The sequence below is a fragment of the Trachypithecus francoisi genome, unplaced genomic scaffold, assembly GCF_009764315.1.
Source record: "Trachypithecus francoisi isolate TF-2019V2 unplaced genomic scaffold, Tfra_2.0 Lachesis_group11, whole genome shotgun sequence".
NCBI lineage: Eukaryota > Metazoa > Chordata > Mammalia > Primates > Cercopithecidae > Trachypithecus > Trachypithecus francoisi.
In genome coordinates, this window is record NW_022681456.1 from 127,312,879 (window position 1) to 127,337,718 (window position 24,840).

At 40.7% G+C, this 24,840-nt stretch overlaps 2 protein-coding genes across 8 annotated transcripts in view; one reads left to right on the forward strand and one right to left on the reverse strand.

Annotated features, from left to right (window-relative positions):
- The window catches only part of NDUFA9 (NADH:ubiquinone oxidoreductase subunit A9), a 38,694-nt gene extending 31,523 nt beyond the window's left edge, over positions 1-7,171 (reverse strand). Inside the window, exons 1-3 of the mRNA XM_033223158.1 lie at positions 7,029-7,171; positions 1,717-1,887; positions 1,258-1,355 (exon numbers count right to left, since the gene is read on the reverse strand). Of these exons, the coding sequence (XP_033079049.1) occupies positions 1,258-1,355; positions 1,717-1,887; positions 7,029-7,077 (318 nt within the window). The 5' untranslated portion in view covers positions 7,078-7,171. The remainder of the gene's footprint in view (positions 1-1,257; positions 1,356-1,716; positions 1,888-7,028) is intronic.
- An 87-nt stretch (positions 7,172-7,258) lies between these two features.
- Positions 7,259-24,840, forward strand: part of AKAP3 (A-kinase anchoring protein 3) — a 43,050-nt gene continuing 25,468 nt past the window's right edge. The window contains exons 1-5 of one of the 7 annotated variants that reach the window (XM_033223132.1): positions 7,259-7,490; positions 7,659-7,777; positions 11,023-11,154; positions 14,200-14,303; positions 24,693-24,788. In XM_033223132.1, coding sequence (XP_033079023.1) covers positions 24,693-24,788 — 96 coding nt within the window. In that variant the 5' untranslated portion in view covers positions 7,259-7,490; positions 7,659-7,777; positions 11,023-11,154; positions 14,200-14,303. Of the gene's footprint in view, positions 7,778-11,022; positions 11,155-14,199; positions 14,304-24,692; positions 24,789-24,840 lie in introns of all 7 variants that reach the window. The other 6 variants (XM_033223131.1, XM_033223135.1, XM_033223133.1 and 3 more) reach the window with 6 other exon arrangements.

Below are 24,840 nucleotides of genomic sequence, written 5' to 3' on the forward strand. Positions count from 1 at the left end.
ATGTGAAAATGAAATGAATATGTGAAAATGAAATGAAAATAAATCAAAATTTAAATGGATGACAAATAATCTGTATGAATATTACTGGAGATACTAAGGATGTTTAGCACATATTTTTTAAAAGGGAAAATGTATAACTCCATTCCTTACAGGACAATACAAGTAGGAAGTCAGCTGTAAGATCAGTAGATTGAAGGATCAAGGCCCAGACGGTAGAGCAATCAATAGCTTGGCTGTAGACATTTGGGGCAGCACAATTCTTTGTGGAAAGGGGCCATCCTGTGTTCTGTGAGAAATTTAGCATCCCTGGCCCGTACCTAATAACCAGGACAGCTCTCCAATCACTGTGACAACCAAAGAGTTCCATTGGTCCCTCCCTGAATGGCCCTTCTTTATCCTCTTTCCCCTGCCTCACCCCATTGGCAACTACTGGCCTAAAGGAAGAACCTGTAGATTAAAGAACGACAAAGGGAATGCTCAGAAAGGACTGTTCTGAGTTAAATCTATACTAAACAATCAAATTATAATACACCCTATTTGTGATTTTTTTATGTTTACAGAGCACTATCCAATAGAAATATAACATGAGGCACATGAGTAAAAAAGAAACAAGTAAAATTCATTTTAATAATATATTTTATTTAACCTAATATATCCAAAATATTATTTTAATATGCAACAAATATAAAAAAGTATTAATGATGAATTGCATATTCTTTTCTTCATACTGAGTCTTTGAAATCTGGTGTATATTTTATATGTACAGCATATCTCAATTCAGACTAGCCACATTTCATGTGCTCAGTAGCCACATGTGGCCAGTGGCTACCACACTGGACAGCACAGGTCTAGAGCAGGGATTGACAAACTATTGTCCATAGGCCAAATTCAGCCTGCAGCCTCATTTTGTAAATAAAATTGTATTGAAATGCAGCCATGCCCATTTGTGCACATATTGTCTACGGCTACTTCCAGGTACAAAGGCAGAGCTGAGTAATTATGACAAAGACTCTATGACCTGCAAAGCCAGATATATTTACTATCTGGCCCTTCACAGAAAAAGTTTGCCAACTGCCAATCTAGGGCTTGCATGACAAAGGAGACGCCAGAACCTAGCTGAAAGAATGACCTGGGAATAGAGGATGCCTTTGGTCCATTCTGGGAAGAAATTACTGCTTTATTATACTGCCTCTCACTCCTAAAAATGATCTTAGTAATTTATATTTGTCAACTTCAATCAATCATAAAGGCCCTTACCAGAAACAGAAGCTGGCCCAGGTCACCCATGGGACGAAGGTGCATGATGTCATATGTATCACATCGATAGGGTATGATTACCTGTGACCCCATGCGTCCTAAAAGAGAATGGATTGAAAAAAGGATCAACATTAACATAATGTCGATATATTATACAATTGTGACTTGGTAAATATTTAAATTCTAGTATGGTATGTGAATTCATGTTATATTTGACAAAAAGAATATTTTCCCATGCTAAAGACGCCATTGCTTTTCAGAGTCCCTTATTTCTATCTTAATAATTCCTATATAGGAACGTGAGTGTGCTCTTAATGTCACAACAAATAAAGATTACATACATCCAAGATACGAATAATTCATAATACCGTTAAAACAAAGAGAATCACAGCTGATGCTTCTCATCAGGCAATCCTGATCAATGGCAACGGAGCATATGAACTCAACAACTTTACTTACCAAGGTGGTTGACAACATATCGCCCCAGGAATCCTGTTGCTCCAAACACAGTGGCCACTATCCCACTGACTGAGGAACGTCCACCTTTCCCATGAGGCATGAGGGCATGATGAAGCTGGCGACAGGGTGGGCCATGACACACTGATGTGGCTATTGCAGTAATGGCAGAACCTTAAACAAAACCCCAAAGTATACAAACATGGCAAATATTATTTTTAAAACTGTGAACACAAATAGCTCCTTTCCCAAAAAACTTGTAACATTATTTTGCAATCAGTACTTTAGCAATTTAAGTATCAAGGGCAATAATAAACACAAATTACTACAACACAGAATCCACAGGACATGAGGAAATATATTCCCTACCCTATACAATGTAACTTACCTAAGAAGATAAGTCACATTTTTTAAAAAAACACATTAAACAGTCACAAAGTAGGAAAGTATAAGCCTATATGGTAAAAGGAACTGAGAATATGTAATAAAGGGGCAATAAATCACATGACCATGAGGAAGGATTCCTGGATAACATGTTTTGAGAAAGGTCTTAAAGAGGAAAAAAAAGAAAGGATAGAATCCCATGAGAAACATATCACAATGCAGAAGTAGAATGAATAAGCCTAGCACAGGGCAACAGCCAAAGACTCTCCTGGAACAGAATCTGAAACTGGTGACTAACGAAAAATAAAGTTGACGATATTGGTTGGAAGCAGAGGACTATTAGTACAGAACATTAAAAAAAAAAAAAAAGAATGCAGTTCAATAGTTCAGACTTACTATAAAACCACTGAAGAACTTCACAAATAATGACAAAAGGAGTGAAGTGCTTGAGAAAAGATGTTCTGACTTTTAGAAAGCTTCACAGCAAGAGATTTGTCAAACATTCCGCCACTTCTTTTTCATCGACTGAGGTTCTTGATACTAGAATGAACCCTCAAAGTTCATGCACCAATGCTTACATCTTCTCTATAGCATGTGTGCAAAGAAACCATCTGGCTTTTGCCTGAACACCTGTGGAGTTGGGAAACTCACTACTTTCTGTAGTGGCCCATTCTGCTTTGAGCCATTCTAACAGAAAGAAAGTTCTACCACAAGGGGAATCAGTGACTGCTTCCCAGAAGTTTTTATCCCCGTGTTCCTCCAGAATGACAAAGAACAAGTCTAATCCCTCTTCTACAATTAAGTGTAGCAATTATATCCCCACTAAATATCTTCTTCTCCAGGTCAAACATCCCCTGTCCTGTCAAATATTCTTTGTAAGGCAGGAATGCAAATCTCTTTTGGATATACTCCAGTTTTCAAGTTACTTCTAAATCCTTAGAGTAGAATTTTAGAGTTAGCTGCTCAACTTTCATGTAAGTAGAAACAAAAAGGTTTAAAGCGCTAACGCACTTCTGCTCCAATAAACAAACTTTGGTGCTTAGCATTCGTGCTTTGTACACTTGGGAGAGGTGAAAGACACAAATAGGACTTTCTTCAGAAAATCTGTGTTTGTTTTCTAGGTATGACTTACAGGTGGCAATCTCCCCAAAGGCCACTGTTCTTCCCTATCCAAAAGTATGGAATCGGAGAAATAACCTAGCTCACCGATAATGACAGATATTAAAAGTAAACATCATGGGCCATACACACACATCATATAACAAAATAATAACATCATGTTAACAGCTAACTTTACAGAGCTCTTGGCAGGTGTCCAACATTATTCTAAGTGCTGCATAGGTATTATCTTTTTCAATGCTATCTTTATCACCACTTTATAGATAAGGTTAGTGACTAGCCCAAAACGCTAGTAAAGGAGATTAAAAAGCAGGCCGGTGAGGTAGGAGAAAAACCCAGAAGGAAACAGAATGTGAAAATCAAAAAAAAAGAAACTGTTTCAAGGAGAGAAGAGTTAACTTTATCAAATGCTGAAAGTGAAGCAGGAAGAGGATAGAGGACCACAGAATCTGGAGGATGTGGCTGTAGGTGGCATAACTAAGAGCAATGCTATTGGATGAGTGGGACTGAAAGCTAGACTGGAGCAAATAAGAGAGGCTGTGAGGCAAGGAAGTTGATGAGGAGATAGATAATCCTTCTAAGGAAAGAGAAATGGGATTAGAGAAACACAAGGACAGGGACAGGTTTGTTGGTTGGTTGGTTGGTTGGTTAACATTTATGTGCTGATGGAAATGACATGATGTCCATGATAGAGGGAGAAAAATTCCTGATTCAGGAAAGGGATTGAATAGTTGAGAGAGGATGAGATTGAATGCAAAGTGAAGGAACTGTCCCCAGATCGGAACAGAAGGAGCTCACCCACTGTAACAAGAGAAAAGGCAAAGAATTATCACATATCAACTATTAGAGTTTATGATGGGAAAATGACTGTTCTCATCTGATTCCTTTGATTTCCCTATAAAACTGAGAATGAGACAAAGCACATATTAGAGGTATTAGGAAACTGGCTATGTTAAGTAATGATTATGGAGACAAGGAAACCAAATTTCCTAGAAAAATGTAGCACTGAAAATCTACCTGAGATTTGTATTCATGAATTTAAAATAAGGCCAGTTAGTTTGGAGTTTTCCCTAGCCCCGTTCTCCACTGCTCGGTGGCAGGCAGCAAATTATGTGGAAAGTTTTGTTTAATCAGGGTCAATGTTTTTCACAACAACGGGAGTTGGGCTTGGGAGCATTAAAGGGAATGATAAGAGTGATGAGTAAGGAAGTGAGAACATAGGATAAGACAGGGAAAAGATGGCAGAGTCAATGAACTGGGAAGAATTACTTGAGTTAAGGAATCAATACCTCAAAGGACTGTTAAGAAGATTAGAGTAAACATAAAAAAACCATGTAGCACATTACCTAGAGCACATTAAGTATTCTATGAATAATAGTTGCTTTTATTACTTTCAAATTTCTCCGAAGGTAATGTCACATTAACCTCACATGGTTATTTGTTTTTTTAATAATTATGGGCCAAGCATTATTCTAGAAACTGTGACTATCATAGTGAAATACAAAACTCTGGCTTCATGAAGCTCACAGTGTAAAGGGTTGATGAGAATAACATATGGGCAAGATGATGAGATGTTTAATAACATATGGGCAAGCATCTGTCACAATGCCTTGGAAATAGTAGGTGCTCAATAAATATAAATTATTACTCTCTTTAGTTCCAGCCTCTCCACTTTCTTCCATTTATAATGAGTACTATTAGAAGAACAATATTCTTTATTAATTATACATTCATTATATTTCTCTGCTTAAAATCCTACATTAGTTTCCTACTGCAATACCCAAACCAATAGTCCAGACATATTTGCTTGGCTACTGCATTAATTTTTTTAAGTATTTATTTAAAATATTATAGGCATGTTCTATGTAGTACCAATATGATATACACATTATAAATCACATATTACTTAGAATAGTGTCTGGCATACAGTTTAAACTACATAAGTATTGGCTATTACTACTATAGAAAACGGTTTTTAGGAGTTCTAAATATTATATTTCCATAATTTATTAGGTCCTCTTGCACAACTCCCTTTGGAGACTACTGGTCTAAACTCTGCTTGGCTTTCAAAGGTCTCCATTGTCTGATCCCATCTAACACATTCAACCTCCTTCTCCACTATCCCAGATATACAGGTAGTCATTTTACTGCCTCTTGAATACCTCATGACTCCATTCTCATCCACTTGTCCTTTGCCAGAGGACTTTCCAGATCATAACAGCCCTAAAGAGAACAGTGGGAGCACTACAATTCTCCACTGGTCTTCCAATCATCCCTCAGTACCTCAAATGATACTAATCTTTCCCTTTTATGATTTCCTGTGATACTTAATAGTCTTGCCACACTTAACTATATACAGTTGTCTTACACAGTTCTGTCCTATAGTGTGTGGATTATGTTACATACTACACTTGCCTCTCCAGAATTTACTCAAAAATTTAATTTACCAGATAATAACACACAGTGGTTAAGAACACAAGTTATGGTGTCAGTCAGAGGAAAGTAAGTTAAAAGAGAAAATTAATAAAAATACCTAGAACTGGAGATTGCAGATAGCAGGTACTCCATAAATAGTGATTATCATTCACAATCTACATTATGTCATACAAATGTAACTGTTTAACAAGAACCAGCAAATGCCTTTGCAAAGACATTGTGACTACAAAACCATTCACTATAAGTGATGTGCACCACCACCTTCCCAGTGGTATGCAGGAGTTCTACCGGAGATGGAAAACAAAAACAAAAACAAAAGATCTTCTAAACACTCCTAATTCTTGCCTTAGGCTGAATATCAAACCTATCTCTGGTGCTTTTAAAAATTTAAGGAGCAAGGAGCTAATCTCACAAATTCTGACTCAATAGCTCTACAACCAGTCCTCATTTCTAATTCTTATAAAGCTTTACGAGTAATTGACATGAGCCAATTTTGAAAGCAAATGATTTTCTGTAACGACTAAAACACACTAAGAAAAAAATACAACTTTGGGGGTTTGACTGGAATATGTTTGTGGAAGAGTAGAGGGTGAAAGAATAACGATGGAGTGTAATCGTATTTCTAATTTCCTTGCTTTTTAGTGAGTGGAAGGACAAATGTATGTTTTTAATTAGAGGAGTGGGGCAGATCCAATCAGAAGAGAAACTAAATAATGCTAACAAATTCTAACATAGCCTTCACTCTTCTTCACTTTACTTTCCACCAAGCTCCTGATTCTTCTCTCCTCAAACATCACTCTCTCCCCCAGACCCCAACGCACTAGGCCCAACACATTCTACATCCGTAGAGATGCTTTTCTGTAAAAGGATGCTTTTATAAATATTAGTTCATTTAATCTTATCAGAGACTCCCTGGTACTGTAATATTATCATTTCCATTGTGTTCATACGAATTGAGACCCATTAAGGGTTTGCACAAGGTCATAAAGTCAATCCAAGAAAACCTCTCGCCACTAGCCTTTTTTCCACTCCCTTCCACGTTTCTCCCCCCGCCCCATACAAATATTTCTCATAACCCTAAACCCTTACAACCATATCAGAATTCTGATTCTCTCGATCTCTAACGTGTCCCCCGCATTCTCCTCTTCGCTTACAGCTGCTTAAGATCTTTTGTCCCCTCCCAAGAGGCATAATTGAGTATGTAAGCCGGGGAAGCGGAAAGCAAAAGGAGAAACCCGACAAAGGCAGCTCCAACCCTAGAAAAACCAGAGTGCCTAGGAAGTCGGCGTGACCGCTTCAGCACGGTGCCACTCCCAAAACCTTAGATCCCCGTCTCGGAATCCCGATCAGGGGCCGCCGTTCCGGGTGACACTTACGTGACATTGGCAGGACCCGGAGAACCCGGGACTGTGCAGCAGCCGCCATCTTTTCCCACAATCCCCCACGCCAGCGCTCCCGGCTGACTACGACTGCCAAGCTGGGTCAAAACTCATTTTCCACGCCTGTCTGCGCAGGCGCTAACCAGGAAAGGATGGTGTCGGGTAGGTAGTTCGTTAAGAAGAAAGCTGGGAGACGAAAGGAGACGGGAAGTGAGGGGCAGTGAAGGAGAGGGGGAAGAAAGGAAGTGAAAAGACCTTGGCTGTTGGACTCTCAGATCTGGAATAGGCTGTATAGATGATCTCTTTGTTTATAATCTCTAATTGCCGAGGAACCTGAAGTTCAGAGTTAACCAGTGACTGACTCAGGACATGCAGAATGGCAAGACCCGAGGTAGAAGAGCTCACCTTTCCTGACTCTCAGTTGCCTGTACACTGAAAACGTCAGCTAGGGCAGCCCTGGTGAGTCCGGGGGGAAAAGGAGGCGTAGCCCTCCGCGTTCAGGAGGTCCAGGGCCCAGGAGAGAGAAAATGGGGGACAAGGACGAGGGGAAAAGTGGAGAAGAGAAGCCGAAATAGGGTGTGTCCCAAGTAAATGTACATCGAGCCCTCCAAGCACATTCTCTCCTAGGGACACTTGAGCCTGCTGTTCGCCTTTCCTGGAATGCTCACTCAGGTGACTGCACCAGCTCAAGTCTCTGCTCAAAAGTGACCTCTTCGGATAAAACTTCTCTGACCATCGTATCCAAGGTGGTAATTATTCCACCAATTTTTGGTTTAAGTTTATATACCAAAGCACTTATCACCACCTGGCATATGAATCTAGGAGTTCTTAACCAGAAGTGTGATTCATGAGTGGGCTTCAGGAAATCTGTGAACTTCCTGAAACATTATGTAAAGTTTAGTGGCCATGTGTGCCATCTGAACATCTGTCTAAGGGGAAACTGCAGATGGCTCTCTCTAGCGCAATGGTTTGTAATTTTTTCTTTATGGACTGCTTTGAGAATCCGCATTGTTCTACAAAGAGCCATCTAGAAACTGAGGAAATTCCAGGTTAGACTAAGCACTTGGATTTTAAAATACTTTATTCTGGTCAACCTCTCCAGATTCCTGGGTAAGGAGACAGCAACCAGTGATCCTGTGAAATATACTGTAGGCTTATCAGAAAACCACCTAGTTTGGGGAGGGCAGGTTCTTCTAGACTTGGTAATCCTTCCATTGCTTTGTGTTTTTGGGAAAAGTATGTGTTTCTGGGATAGACAAAAAGGCCTGTGATGAGCAGGGATGTAGGAGTTGCTCATTACTACACTTGAAATCTTGGCTGTTTCCACTGTATCCTACCCCTACTGTTTACTAGAGTGTTGCCTACCAAATTGAATTGGAAGAGAGAAAAAACCCTTGAATTTCATCAGAGAAGCTTAGTAGTAATGCTACACTGTCATATTTCTTGGCCTCATCCTATGTTCACTTAACACAATTTGCTAATATTTGATTCTGGGACTAATATAGATACTAACATACTTTCCTTATTCATATCAACAGATCCTGACTGTCATCAGCAACCTGCTAACTCCTGTATAACACTGCCAATTATATAATTTAAAATCTCTGAAGTTAAACACTGCCTCATGTTCTCAGTTCTAGTTTCAAGGTTGCATGGTGTAATTAAAAGAACACTGATTTTTTTTTTTTTTCAGTGATGGGGTCTTACTATATTGCCCAAGCTTGTCTCAAATTCCTGGACTCAAGACCTCCTCTCACCTTGGCCTCCAAAAGTGCTGGGATTACAGGCATGAGTCACTGTGCCCAGCTGAAAGAACACTGATTTTTAACACCTAAAATACTAGATCCCATTCCCAGTTTTATCAGTTATTAGTTGTGACCTGGACAAGCTTCTACACCTGTCTAACAGGGTAAATAAAACCTACCCTGGTACCTCAAAAGATTATTATGAGAATTGGGTGACGTAATGGATGCAAAGATGCTTTGTGACCTGCAAAGTGCTATATGTAGGTCCATGCAGTACTATTCAAATACTACCAAGGTATCAAAATCTTAGAATGTTAGAGCTGGAAGAGATTTCAGGAGCTCAGCAAGCCCCATTATTTTAAAGAGGAAGAGGTTGGACACGGTGGCTCATGCCTGTAATCCCAGCACTTTGGGAGGTCGAGGCAGGCAGATCACTTGAGATCAGGAGTTCAAGACCAGCTTGGCCAACATAGTGAAACCCAGCCTCTACTGAAAATACAAAAATTAGCCGGCTGTGGTGGCATGCACCTGTAATCCTAGCTACTCGGGAGGCTGAGGCACAAGAATCACTCGAACCTGGGAAGCGGAGGATGCAGTGAGCCAAGATTGTGCCACTGTACTCCAGCCTGAGCGACAGAGTTGAGACTCCATCTCAAAAAAAAGAAAAAAAGCTGAGATATATTGACAAATATATTTGACTAGTAGGTGCACTTTCTGTGAAAAGAATACAAAAGCTCTTTTGAAACAATATAAAAGATCATCAATGGATAACTTTTTTTTTTTTAGTCTCACTCTGTTTAAGTGATTCTCCTGCCTCAGTCTCCAGAGTAGCTGGGATTACAAGCATGTACCACCATGCCTGGCTAATTTTTTGTGTTTTTAGTAGAGACAGGGTTCTGCCATGTTGGCCAGGCTGGTCCTGAACTCCTGACCTCTAGTGATCCACCTGCCTCAGCCTCCCAAAGTGCTGGGATTACAGATGTGAGCCACTGCGCCCAGCGATAAATAACTTTTTTGAAGGAACTCTGTGGTAAACCAGTCACTTTTGAATCTATTGCAGTTTTCATCATTGTCTCCTAGTCATGCTTGGAAGTTCTTTTTGCTTCATGGAAACTATGTATTAGTCCTATATTTAATCATTAATTACAGAGTAGCTGAGGTAACATTTTCACAGAGAATGTGGTAATAAAGCGTAGGAAGAGTAGCTAACCAAATGCCTCTTGGTCTGATTTTTCCCGCTACAGTTTCTCAGGTCAGGTATTGCAAAAGATAAATTAGGGTCATTGTATCTCTGAGCATCTAAGACAAATTATAACCCAGAGGTGGTCAGTTTAGGCAAAATATCCTAAAAATAATTTTTTTACAAAAGGCAAGATGTGTATAAATAAGAAGAGTCCTGGCTGGATCTGACAAAATGAAGTGATTCCATGAGATTTGCATAAAATGTAGACCCTCAGTTTTTTTATTTCTTATCCTCCTCTGCAGCCCCCTAGATTTGTTAATACATAATACTTACTCTGCTGCTTTAAGTGGAATCCACTGGCAAAATGTCCCCCTCCTGTATATTATGTCCCCCGCCTATATTAAACACTCTAAATGCAAAATGTCCCCCGCCTATATTAAACACTCTAAAGCAGGGGTCCCCAACCCCCAGGCCATGGACTGGTAGCAGTCCATGGTCTGTTAGAACCTGGCCACACAGCAGGTGAATGGTGGGCAAGTGACAAAGCTGAGCTCCACCTCCTGTCAGATCAGTGGTGGCATTAGATTCTCACAGGAGCTTGAACCCTATCGTGAAAAGTGTAGGTTGTGCGCTCCTTTTGAGAATCTAGTGCCTGATGATCTGTCACCGTCTCCCATCACCCCCAGATGAGACCATCTAGTTGCAGGAAAACAGGGCTCCCACTGACTCTATATGATGGCATTATAGTAGAAATAAAGTGCATAACAAATGTAATGTGCTTGACTCATCCAGAAACCATACTCCCACCCCACTCCCATCCGTGGAAAAATTGTCTTCCACAAAACTGGTCCCTGGTTTGAAAAAGTTTGGGGACAACTGCTCTAAAGAGAGAATTAATCAGAATAAAGCCGAGTCCTTCCAAACTAAACATCAGCGCCTTGGAGTATATCTTCACCCCTCCTCTTTGTCCTTTCGACCATTCAATTTCTGGTAGCCTCACTACTGTTGCTATAGAGACAGTGATATCACCAATTGTGATTCTGATGTCACTCTCCAGTCCCAGCATAGGGGAGGTACATGGGAGGCTGCAGGAAGAAACAAGATCTTGAGCTGAGCAAGAACATCCCAACATCTTCATTGACTTTAAAAGTGTATTCTGGAGTCTTCTGTGGTTCACTATTCCAGTGCTACAGAGGTAGGAAATCTTACTGGACTGATAAAACAGCCCATTTTCTGATCCTCTGTGGTTGGAAGGGAGAATTCAGTGACAAGCGATAGGAAACTTTTTATATTCAACCTAGCATTGTTCTTCCATCCAGCCTTTTTTTTTTTTTTTTTTTTTTTTTGAGATGGAGTCTCACTCTGTTGCCCAGCTGGAGTACAGTGCTGCAATCTTAGCTCGCTGCAACCTCCACCTCCTGGGTTCAAGTGATTCTTCTGCCTCAGACTCCCGAGTAGCTGAGATTACAGGCATCCACTACCTCATCTGCTAATTTTTTGTATTTTTAGTAGAGACAGGGTTTCACCATGTTGGCCAGGCTGGTCTCAAACTCCTGACCTCAAGTGATTGCCCCCGCTTCAGCCTCCCTAAGTGCTGGGATTACAGGTGTGATCCACCACGCCCAGCCTGCTCAGCCAATTTTAATCTTACCTCTGAGTCCTCTGGAAATAAACGAACCTCTCCTTCAGCAGCATTAAAGTCAAACCTACCATCTTTGCTGCTGACATTGTGATTTTGTTACAGATTTGACAAGATCTCCTCGGCCATCCTTTTGGAGACCTGCAGGGTCTTACTTCCTGCTTCCCCATTTGATAGAGTAGACGCTTGGCTCCCTGCTGACTTTTCCTATTCATTGTGTGGCCATTCCTAAATTTATTTTCTTTCCAGTGCCCCAAGAGCAAAATAGAACTGGTATACCCTGAGTCCAATTCTCATGCACTTTTATCCTCTCACTGTTATTTCTGAAGCCTTGGTTAGACAACAGAACTGGGAAAGGGCAGTATATATATAGCTATGTAGTGAAAGTATCTGTGCTAACAGTGACTAGAAGAAGAAGCTATTACTTAGGGAAGGTAAAAATAAAGACGTTCCACCGGAAAGCTTAACAATGAATAGTGCCATTGAGACACACACACACACACACACATCTTTATTTAAACAAAATCGATTGAAACTCTGATTTAATCAGCAACCAAGTTTATTGAGATTCTACGATGTAGCAGGCACTTACAGAAAGGAAGGCAGTAAAAGAGAATGGATACAAGAAACATATTCTTCCCTCTCAAAACTAGTAATAAAACCTGGTTGAATAAACCTCAAAACTTGATCAAGTACTTAGCAACCGTGCAAGAGCTTTACTTATGCTTTCTGCAATCTGAGTTTTTACATGAGTTTAGGAACCTTGGGTAAACAGGAGCCTCTCACTTAAAATGGATACAGGAGAAAACTGCCTTGAGATAGAGCTGTGGTCTAGGATATAACCACCATAACCAAGCCCCTGTGTTGCTTATGCCCTTCATGACTGGCATTCAGATTTGCACTCCTCAACTTGAAGTCATCATCACATTGACATCTTTGGGGAACATTTTAGTCCAATCCTTCTATTGGTCATGGGAGAATTTCACAGCTGCCAGAATGTTGGCAGGGCTGGAATATCTAAAGGAATATATCCGCTGATTCTAGTATTTCTTTTCTGAGCCTCAATATCCTAATCTATAAGCTGAGAGTGTTAGAAAACATGGTTTCTAAGGTCTATTTATCTTTAATAGAGAGCACAAAGTATCATTTTCTCTTTTGTTTTCTACGTTAACTCCAGGATATTATTTACCAACTTTTGAACTTATAGTAATTTATGGATCCATTCACTGACTTCATTAAACTCTTTAGATCTTCCTTTCTTCTTTTCCACTTCATTATAAGAAACATTGATTTAGAAATCTGAATATTGTAATCAATAGTAAGTATTAAAGTACCTCTTTATAGTTGCTATCATCTAGGACAATTAGGAAGTTGTAAAAGTCCAAAAGAAGCTTCATGACTCAGATAAACCCACACATAGGACCTAGAAAATAGAATTAAAACATTAGAACATATGTAGGTGAAGTATTTGCTGAATATTTTTAACTAGTAGTTACGCTTTCTATGAAAAAAATACAAAAGCACTTTTAAGGTGTTGATTTATTTGCACTAGTGGAATAGGAAGGTCTGTTAGTAATCATTGACTAAGTCTGTGGGGTGAATGTATCTCCCAAAGGAGTCAAGCTTCAAGAAGTCTTGAATATATGGATTACCACCATAGTCAATTTGAGCAAGCCGTCTCTTTTTTGTCCTTGGATTCTCCAATCCAAAAGAAAAAATGAGCTATCTGAAAATGGGCAGACTGTGCATGTTCATTCTTCCAGCAGATAATTATTGAGCTCCAATTTTAAGATACTAGCTACTATGAGGGATACCAAGATGAATAGGAAAATGCCTCTCCCCTTATGAAGTCACCCAACAAAGAAGATGACATATAGGGGAGCAATTAAAATACCAGATAGAATGTACATGTTGAAACAAAATATGACGGGAACCTCAATGAGGAGCAATCACATTCATTAGGTACCTAGAAAATAGTTCATGGATGGGGTATCCCTTGATCTGGGCCAATAAGTAAGGGTGGAATTTAGAAAGCGATTACTAGGGGGCTGGGTGGATATTCAAGAAGAGAGTACAGTGCTCTAATGTCTTCCGCTGAAATGTCTGAGTAGAACTAGAACAAGGAAGTTAATTAATCTGGAAGATATCTGTGAACTTCCTTTATAACTTGAAGGTGTGTATTTCTTTCAAGTCCTCAAAGATGCATGCAAAGGGTTTTGAGTTCCATAAATTCAGAGTGCTTATTCTTCATTCCGGCTATTTTTCTTCCAGCTTCCTATTCGAGCACGTTTAAAATTAAGCTAAAATTTTTTAGGGTCTTCGTTGTTTAAAAAGACTGTTTACCAATGATTTCAAAGTGAGGAATGACAGTCGTCATTTAAGAAATCATTGGCCCAAAAGTGGAACATTTTTTGTCGTGTGGGAACTGCTAGACTGCATCAAGAATAAGATGTGCACTCATGAAATTTGAATGTCATTTTGAGCTCATTACTTAAATGCGCATGTGAAAAATAATAAATAAGTCAAAATCATTATTTTGAATAAGAGCAATGAGTTTCATCTGTAAAATTACTCATTTTTGTCTGTGTCTTTCCATTGCAGATTCCTTATATTACATGGCAGGAGGGGGATAAATGGGGATACAGAAGACAACAGTAAATTAATCAAGAGTTTTCCTCACATCTCAGAAGCTATCCTCAGTAAGAGTAAGTGGTCACATAGTTTCTGCACTTTTTGTACATAATTATCAGCATTTTAATTATATGTAACTTAAATAAGGCAATGGATCCTATTGATTTTGTCACAATTTTCTGTTAGAAGTAACTCATTTGGATGAAATATAAACTGAAGATTAAGAGATTGTGTTTCTGGCTCTCACTTTTACTATCAATAATCTAGGACAACCTGCTTCTGAGTCTTCTAATTCTTTGGCCAAATAATAATAGCATTCATTATTTTCTTTATAGTAATGATGCAAGCATAATAATATTTATATGTATGTATGTTTATGCAGAGGACATTACAGAGTTTAACTTCATAGACATTAACAACTTCTTTGTTAAGATAACAAAACATTAAAATAAGATACCAAAGAAAATTAGAAAATCTGGCCGGGTGCAGTGGCCCGCACCTGCAATCCCAGCACTTTGGGAGGCCAAGGCTGGTGGATTACTTGAGGTTGGGAGTTCGAGACCAGCCTGGCCAACATGGTGAAACCCTGTCCCTACTCAAAATACAAAACTTAGCCAGATGTGGTGTGTCTGGTGTAGTCCCAGCTACTTGGGAGGCTGAGGCAGGTAATCATCACATTAACATTTTTGAGGAACATTTTAATCCAATCCTTCTATTGGCCATGGGAAAAATTCATAGCTTCCAGGATGTTAGCAGGGGTGGAATATCTAAAGGAATTAGATATTCCCTTGGGAGGCGGAGGTTGCGGTGAGCGTCCTGGGAGGCAGATGTTACAGTGAGCCGAGATCATGCCCGTGCACTCCAACCTGACCAACAGAGTGAGACTTTGTCCCCCACTCCCTCCCGAAAAGAAAGAAAGTTAGAAGATCTGTCTCAGAGAAAATTTTTTTCTCTGAGAAATGGGTAAATAATTATCTTTCTGCACCTACCCTGTTTTTCTCACGCAGTCTCTCCGGATAAGCCCTGGCCTAGGAATTCTCGATTTTTGATGTGTTTTAGAATCACTCAGGGAGCATCTAAGAATTTTAAGAATGCCTAAGTTTCACCAACCAAACACCATTCAAATAAGATTTTCGGGGGGTGGTAACTTGGATTCAGTATCGTTACACAGTTTTCTTGGTGATGCTCCTGTCTAATTAGGGTGGAGAACCCACTGTTTACCAAAGGAATCCACTGTATTTGAGTGCCTGGAAGATTAAAATAAACTGCTTCCTTAGCTCAGTAATCTGGAAGCAAAGAAGAAGTATCTTTTAAGAGATCTTGTATTTTCTTTGTAACAATTATCTAAAACACCCTGTATAACAAAAATGACATATCCACTTATATAAGTTTCTTTTTTTTGAGACGGAGTTTGCTCTGTCGCCCAGGCTGGAGTGCAGTGGCCGGATCTCAGCTCACTGTAAGCTCCGCTTCCTGGGTTTATGCCATTCTCCTGCCTCAGCCTCCCAAGTAGCTGGGACTACAGGCACCCACCACCACGCCCGGCTAGTTTTTTGTATTTTTTTAGTAGAGATGGGGTTTCACCGTGTTAGCCAGGATGGTCTCGATCTCCTTACCTCGTGATCCACCCGTCTCAGCCTCCCAAAGTGCTGGGATTACAGGCTTGAGCCACCGTGCCCGGCCGCACTTACATAAGTTTCAATGATGTGTTTAATCTTTCTTTGATCTGTGTCGGTTTTATTTTGAGGGAGGACATCTACCCTCACCACAGTCCAAAGTCCTTTAAAACAAATATTTCCAGTTAACCAGATGTTCATGCCTTAATACTGCTTTACTTATTTCAAGCAATTCTTCATAAAACACAATTTCACTATAAAAAATTAGGATAAGTTGTTGGACTTCATCGTAACAGTATTTTAAACCAGTATTTGTTGGAATCAAAGCACAGAGATATTCTATTTCATAAAGATATTAGAGGCATTGGGGAGGAGAAATGGGCTATCTTATTCCACTTTGATAATTCAGAAGTAAAGATCTGAGCAGCGATTTTTGCTTTTAAATTTTTTAATGCCACCAACCCAAATGTCCATCAATGATAGACTGGATTAAGAAAATGTGGCATATATACACCATGGAATACTATGCAACCATAAAAAAGGATGAGTTCATGTCCTTTGCAGGGACATGGATGAAGCTGGAAACCATCATTCTGAGCAAACTATCACAAGGACAGAAAACTAAACACCGCGTGTTCTCATTCATAGGTGGGAACTGAACAATGAGAACACTTGGACACAGGGCGGGGAACATCACACACTGGGGCCTGTCATGGGGTGGGGGGATGAGGGAGGGATCGCATTAAGTGAAATACCTAATGTAAATGACGAGTTAATGGATGCAGCAAACCAACACGGCACACGTATACATATGTAACAAATCTGCACGTTCTTTGTACCCTAGAACTTAAATTATAATTTTATAAAAGAAAAAAAAGAAAAAATAAAATAAAATAAAATATTACTGCACCCCCTCCAAAAAAAAAATTTTTTTTAATGCCAACTGACCCTAGGTGATGAAGAGGGAAGGAGGGTGAGCTAAGCAGAGAATATAAGAAGGGAAACTTCAGTGTGGAAGCCTGGGAATGGAAGTCTGGCACAGAAAAAGAGGGCAAAGAGAAGGTTCTTACACTTTTAGATGATCAGTGGATAACTCTAAGTCATCATGAGAGTTGGATGTGTTTTCAAAGACTACCAAGTAAGATTCAGTGTTGTGGAAAGTGTGTGTGACTAGGGCCAAAGCCCAAAGGGGTACATAGAATAAGTACTATGATACTCAGTTGTGAGGAGAATCAATGAAAGCCGCAGGTATAAGCAATTTGTTTAAGAAAAATGACTGCAAATGGAAAGCGAGAGAAATAGTAGCTAGAGGGAAGCTTGGGGTGGAATAAGACAATTAAAGTGAATCTCAGTTTTCTGGCTTAGAAGACCAGGTAAATGGTGGTGCCATTACTGAGATTAGGGAATATACCAAAGTATTTAGGAGGTTGTGAACGAATTCACATCAGCAAGGAAATCACTGCATCCATGGACAAAGGTCCTTTGAATGGCACACATGACATCTCTTTTGTCCTGACTGATATTCAGAAATTGGACTGAACCATAGAGACGGAGAATTCCCCCAGGATCCTTGACTAATGAGAAGAGATTGGCCTTAAGAAAGAGCTACCAGACTTACTGCTAGTATGAGTAAGTTACAGCTTTAGAAATTAATTAAAAATAGGTGGATACAGTGGTTCCAAGATGTGCAAATAGGAACAGCTCCAGTCTAGAGCTCCCAGCGTGAACAACACAGAAGACAGGTGATTTCTGCATTTCCAACTGAGGTACTGGGTTCATCTCACTGGGACTTGTCAGACAGTGGGTGCAGGACAGTGGGTGCAGCCACCAAGCGTGAGCCTAAGCAGGGCAAGGCATTGCCTCACCTGGGAAGTGCAAGGGGTCAGGGAATTCCCTTTCCTAGCCAAGGGAATCTGTGACAGACGGCACCTGGAAAATCGGGTCACTCCCACCCGAATACTGCGCTTTTCCAACGGTCTTAGCAAATGGCACACCAGGAGATTATATCCCGCGCCTGGCTCGGAGGGTCCCACGCCGAGGGAGCGTGCGGCAGGGAGCCTGGCTTAGAGGTCCCACGCGGCAGGGAGGCTGCGGGAGGGCGCCCACCATTGCTGAGGCTTGAGTAGGTAAACAAAGCAGCCTGGAAACTTGAACTGGGTGGAGCCCACCGCAGCTCAAGGAGGCCTGCCTGCCTCTGTAGACTCCACCTCTTGGGGCAGGGCATACCCAAACAAAAGGCAGCAGAAACCACTGCAGACTTAAATGTCCCAGTCTGACAACTTTGAAGAGAGTAGTGGTTCTCCCAGCACAGAGTTTGAGATCTGAGAATGGACAGACTGCCTCCTCAAGTGGGTCCCTGTCCTCCGAGTAGCCTAACTGGGAGGCACTCCCCAGTAGGGGCAGATTGACACCCCACACGGCCAGGTACCCCTCTGAGACAAAGCTTCCAGCTGAACGATCAGGCAGCAACATCTGCTGTTCAGCAGTATTTGCTGTTCTGCAGCCTCTGCTGCTGATACCCAGGCAAACAGGGTCTGGAGTGGACTTTCAGCAAACTCCAACAGACCTGCAGCTGAGGGTCCTGACTGTTAGAAGGAAAACTAACAAACAGGACATCCACACCAAAACTCCATCTGTATGTCACAACCATCAAAGACCAAAGGTAGAGCAAACCACAAAGACGGGGAAAAAACAGAGCAGAAAAGCTGAAACTTCTAAATATCAGAATACCTCTCCCCCTCCAAAGGAATGCAGCTCCTTGCCAGCAATGGAACAAAGCTGGACAGAGAATGACTTTGATGAGTTGATAGAAGAAGGCTTCAGATGCTCAAACTTCTCCAAGCAAAAGAAGGAAGTTCGAACCCATCGCAAAGAAGCTAAAACCTTGAAAAAAGATTAGACGAATGGCTACCTAGAATAACCAGTGTAGAGAAGTCCTTCAATGACCTGATGTAGCTGAAAACCATGGCACGAGAACTACGTGATGAATGCACAAGCTTCAGTAGCTGACTCGATCAACTGGAAGAAAGGGTATCAGTGATTGAAGATCAAATGAATGAAATGAAGCAAGAAGAGAAGTTTAGAGAAAAAAAGAGTAAAAAGAAACTAACAAAGCTTCCAAGAAATATGGGACTATGTGAAAAGACCAAATCTACGTCTGATTGGTGTGCCTGAAAGTGATGGGGAGAATGGAACCAAGCTGGAAAACACTCTGCAGGATATTATCCAGGAGAACTTCCCACCCTACCAAGGCAGGCCAACATTTCAAATTCAGGAAACACAGAGGACACCACAAAGATACTCCTCGAGAAGAGCAACTCCAAGACACATCATTGTCAGATTCGAAATGAAGGAAAAAATGTTAAGGGCAGCCAGAGAGAAAGGTCGGGTTACACACAAAGGGAAGCCCATCAGACTAACAGCGGAGCTCTCGGCAGAAACTCTACAACCCAGAAGAGAGTGGGGGCCAATATTCAACATTCTTAAATAAAAGAATTTTCAACCCAGAATTTCATAGCCAGCCAAACTAAGTTTCATAAGTGAAGGAGAAATGAAATCCTTTACAACTGAGAGATTTTGTCACCACCAGGCCTGCCCTACAAGAGCTCCTGAAGGATGCACTAAACATGGAAAAGAACAACTGGTACCAGCCACAGCAAAAACATGCCAAATTGTAAAGACCATTGATGCTAGGAAGAAACCGCATCAACTAACGAGCAAAATAACCAGCTAACATCATAATGGCAGGATCAAATTCACACATAACAATATTAACCTTAAATGTAAATGGGCTAAATGCTCCAGCTAAAAGACACAGACTGGCAAATTGGATAAAGAGTCAAGACCCATCAGTGTGCGGTATTCAGGAGACCCATCTCATGTGCAGAGACACACATAGGCTCAAAATGAAGGGATGAAGGAAGATCTGCCAAGCAAATGGAAAACAAAAAACGGCAGGGGTTGCAATCCTAGTCTCTGATAAAACAGACTTTAAACCAACAAAGATCAAAAGAGACAAAGAAGGCCATTACATAATGGTAAAGGGATCAATTCAACAAGAAGAGCTAACTCTCCTGAATATATATGCACCCAATACAGGAGCGCCCAGATTCATAAAGCAAGTTCTTAGAGACCTACAAAGAGACTTAGACTCCCACACAATAATAATGGGAAACTTTAACACCCCACTGTCAACATTAGACAGATCAATGAGACAGAAAATTAAAAACGATATCCAGGAATTGAACTCAGCTCTGCACTAAGCGGACCTATTAGACATCTACAGAACTCTCACCCCAAATCAACAGAATATACATTCTTCTCAGCACCACATCGCACTTACTCCAAAACTGACCACATACTTGAAAGTAAAGCACTCCTCAGCAAATGTAAAAGAACAGAAATTATAACAAACTGTCTCTCAGACCACAGTGCAATCAAACTAGAACTCAGGATTAAGAAACTCACTCAAAACTGCTCAACTACATGGAAACTGAACAACCTGCTCCTGAATGACTACTGGGTACATAACGAAATGAAGGCAGAAATAAAGATGCTCTTTGCAACCAATGAGAACAAAGACACAACATACCAGAATCTCTGGGACACATTTAAAGCAGTGTGTAGAGGGAAATTTATAGCACTCAATGCTCACAAGAGAAAGCAGGAAAGAACTAAAATTGATACCCTAACATCACAATTAAAAGAACTAGAGAAGCAAGAGCAAACACATTCAAAAGCTAGCAGAAGGCAAGAAATAACTAAGATCAGAGCAGAACTGAAGGAGACAGAGACAAAAAAAAAAAAAAAAATCAATGGATCCAGGAGCTGGTTTTTTGAAAAGATCAACAAAATTGATAGACCACTAGCAAGACTAATAAAGGAGAAAAGAGAGAAGAATCAAATAGATGCAATAAAAAATGATAAAGGGGATATCACCACCGATCCCACAGAAATACAAACTACCATCAGAGAATACTATAAACACCTCTATACAAATAAACTAGAAAATCTAGAAAAAATGGATAAATTCCTCGACACATACACCCTCCCAAGACTAAACCAGGAAGAAGTTGAATCCCTGAATAGACCAATAACGGGCTCTGAAATTGAGGCAACAATTAATAGCCTACCCACCAAAGAAAGTCCAGGACCAGATGGATTCACAGCTGAATTCTACCAGAGGTACAAGGAGGAGCTGGTACCATTCCTTCTGAAACTATTCCAATCAATAGAAAAAGAGGGAATCCTCCCTAATTCATTTTATGAGACCAATATCATCCTGATACCAAAGCCTGGCAGAAACACAACAAAAAAGAATTTTAGACCAATATCCCTGATGAATATCAATGCAAAAATCCTCAATAAAATATTGGCAAACCGAATCCAGCAACACATCAAAAAGCTTATCCACCATGATCAAGTGGCTTCATCCCTGGGATGCAAGGCTGGTTCAACATATGCAAATCAATAAATGTAATCTGCCATATAAACAGAACGAAAGATAAAAACCACATGATTATCTCAAAAGTTGCAGAAAAGTCCTTTGACAGAATTCAACAGCCCTTCATGCTAAAAACTCTTAATAAATTAGGTATTGATGGGACGTATCTCAAAATAATAAGAGCTACTTATGACAGACCCACAGCCAATATCATACTGAATGGGCAAAAACTGGAAGCATTCCCTTTGAAAACTGACACAAGACAGGGATGCCCTCTCTCACCACTCCTATTTGATATAGTGTTGGAAGTTTTGGCCAGGGCAATCAGGCAGGAGAAAGAAATAAAGGGTATTCAATTAGGAAAAGAGGAAGTCAAATTGCCCCCATTTTCAGATTACATGCCTGTATACTTAGAAAACCCTATCGTCTCAGCCCAAAATCTCCTTAAGCAGATAAGCAACTTCAGCAAAGTCTCGGGATACAAAATCAATGTGCAAAAATCACAAGCATTCTTATACACCAATAACAGACAAACAGAGAGCCAAATCATGAGTGAACTACCATTACAATTGCTTCAAAAAGAATAAAATACCTAGGAATCCAACTTACAAGGGATGTGAAGGACCTCTTCAAGAAGAACTACAAACCACTGCTTAACGAAATAAAAGAGGACACAAACAAATGGAGGAACATTCCATGCTCATGGATAGGAAGAATTGATATCATGAAAATGGCCATGCTGCCCAAGGTAATTTATAGATTCAGTGCCATCCCCCATCAAGCTACCAATGACTTTCTTCACAGAATTGGAAAAACTACTTTAAAGTTCATATGGAACCAAAAAAGAGCCCGCAATGCCAAGACAATCCTAAGCCAAAAGAACAAAGCTGGAGGCATCATGCTACCTGACTTCAAACTATACTACAAGGCTACAGTAACCAAAACAGCATGGTACTGGTACCAAAACAGGTATATAGACCAATGGAACAGAACAGAGCCCTCAGAAATAATTCCACACATCTACAACCATCTGATCTTTGACAAACCTGACAAAAACAAGAAATAGGGAAAGGATTCCCTATTTAATACATGGTACTGGGAAAACTGGCTAGCCATATGTAGAAAGCTGAAACTGGATCCCTTCCTTACACCTTATACAAAAATTAATTCAAGGCCGGGCGCGGTGGCTCAAGCCTGTAATCCCAGCACTTTGGGAGGCCGAGACGGGCGGATCACGAGGTCAGGAGATCGAGACCATCCTGGCTAACACGGTGAAACCCCGTCTCTACTAAAAATACAAAAAAAAACTAGCCGGGCGAGGTGGCAGGCGCCTGTAGTCCCAGCTACTAGGGAGGCTGAGGCAGGAGAATGGCGTAAACCCAGGAGGCGGAGCTTGCAGTGAGCTGAGATCCGGCCACTGCACTCCAGTCCGGGCGACAGAGCGAGACTCCACCTCAAAAAAAATAAATAAATAAATAAAAATTAATTCAAGATAGATTAAAGACTTAAATGTTAGACATAAAACCATAAAAACCCTAGAAGAAGACCTAGGCAATACCATTCAGGACATAGGCATGGGCAGGGACTTCATGTCTAAAACACCAAAAGCAATGGCAACAAAAGCCAAAATTCACAAATGGGATATAATTAAACTAAAGAGCTTCTGCACGGCAAAATAAACTACCATCAGAGTGAACAGGCAACTTACAGAATGGGAGAAAATTTTTGCAATCTCTACTCATCTGACAAAGGGCTAATATCCAGAATCTATAAAGAACTCAAACAAACTTACAAGAAAAAAAACAACCCCATCAAAAAGTGGGCAAAGGATATGAACAGACACTTCTCAAAAGAAGACATTTATGCAGCCAACAGACACATGAAAACATGCTCATCACCACTGGCCATCAGAGAAATGCAAATCAAAACCACAATGAGATACCATCTCATATCAGTTAGAATGGCAATCATGAAAAAGTCAGGAGGCCGGGCGCGGTGGCTCAAGCCTGTAATCCCAGCACTTTGGGAGGCCGAGACGGGCAGATCACGAGGTCAGGAGATCGAGACCATCCTGGCTAATACGGTGAAACCCTGTCTCTACTAAAAAAAATACAAAAAAAACTAGCCAGGCGCGGTGGCGGGTGCCTGTAGTCCCAGCTACTCCGGAGGCTGAGGCAGGAGAATGGCGGGAACCCGGGAGGTGGAGCTTGCAGTGAGCTGAGATCCGGCCACTGCACTCCAGCCTGGGCGACAGAGCGAGACTCCGTCTCAAAAAAAAAAAAAAAGAAAAAGTCAGGAAACAACAGGTGCTGGAGAGGATGTGGAGAAATAGGAACACTTTTACACTGTTGGTGAGACTGTAAACTAGTTCAACCACTGTGGAAGACAGTGTGGGGATTCCTTAAGGATCTAGAACTAGAAATACCATTTGACCCAGCCATCCTATTACTGGGTATATACCCAAAGGATTATAAACCATGCTGCTATAGAGACACATGCACACGTATGTTTATTGCGGCACTATTCACAATAGCAAAAACTTGGAACCAACCCAAATGTCCATCAATGATAGACTGGATTAAGAAAATGTGGCACATATACACCACGGAATACTATGCAGCCATAAAAAAGGATGAGTTCATATCCTTTGTAGGGACATGGATGAAGCTGGAAACCATCATTCTCAGCAAACTATCATAAGGATAAAAAACCAAACACTGCATATTCTCACTCATAGGGGGGAATTGAACAATGAGAACACTTGGACACAGGAAGGGGAGCATCACACACTGGGGCCTGTCATGGAGTGGGGGGAGGGGGGAGGGATAGCATTAGGAGATATACCTAATGTAAATGACAAGTTAATGGGTGTAGCACACCAACATGGCACATGTCTACAGAGGTAACAAACCTGCATGTTGTGCACATGTACCCTAGAACTTAAAGTATAATAAAAAAATTAATTAAAAATAAAACAATTACTTAAAAGCTACATTGAACAGACAAGGGAGCAGTAAATTAATTCTATTTTGGTCACCTTGAGTTTTGAGTGTCTACTGAAAATCCTGTGGGTGCAGGGGGTCGTCTTCAAGCAAGGACATAAAAGGGCAGGACATGCCTGCCTAGGTTCATTCATTTAACAAAGACGTGTGAAGCACCTGTAGCAGATACCAGGCACTAGCTTCTTCCTTAAAGGTACAAATATGTTTAAGGAATCTTCCTTCCATTGAGAGCTGAGGATGAAGATATTCAGAGTGGGGTGGGTCTGAAGTGGCTGTTGGGGAAGGTTTCTACTGAAGGCGTTGTTCGTGCTTCCCACGCCTCAGCCCTTCACCGCGTTCTTCTTACTTTCATAAAATCTGCTCTTGTGATGACCCTTTCTCCATTTTTTTTCCTACTTCCAGATGGCACATAAGGTTGACTGGTTACAAAGCCAAAATGGAGTATGCAAAGTTGGCATCTATTCTCCTGGAGACAACCAAGCCCAGGACTGGAAAATGGTAAGGGTCAACCTCTTCATAAACACCAGGTGAAGACTCTGGGGGCTGTCAT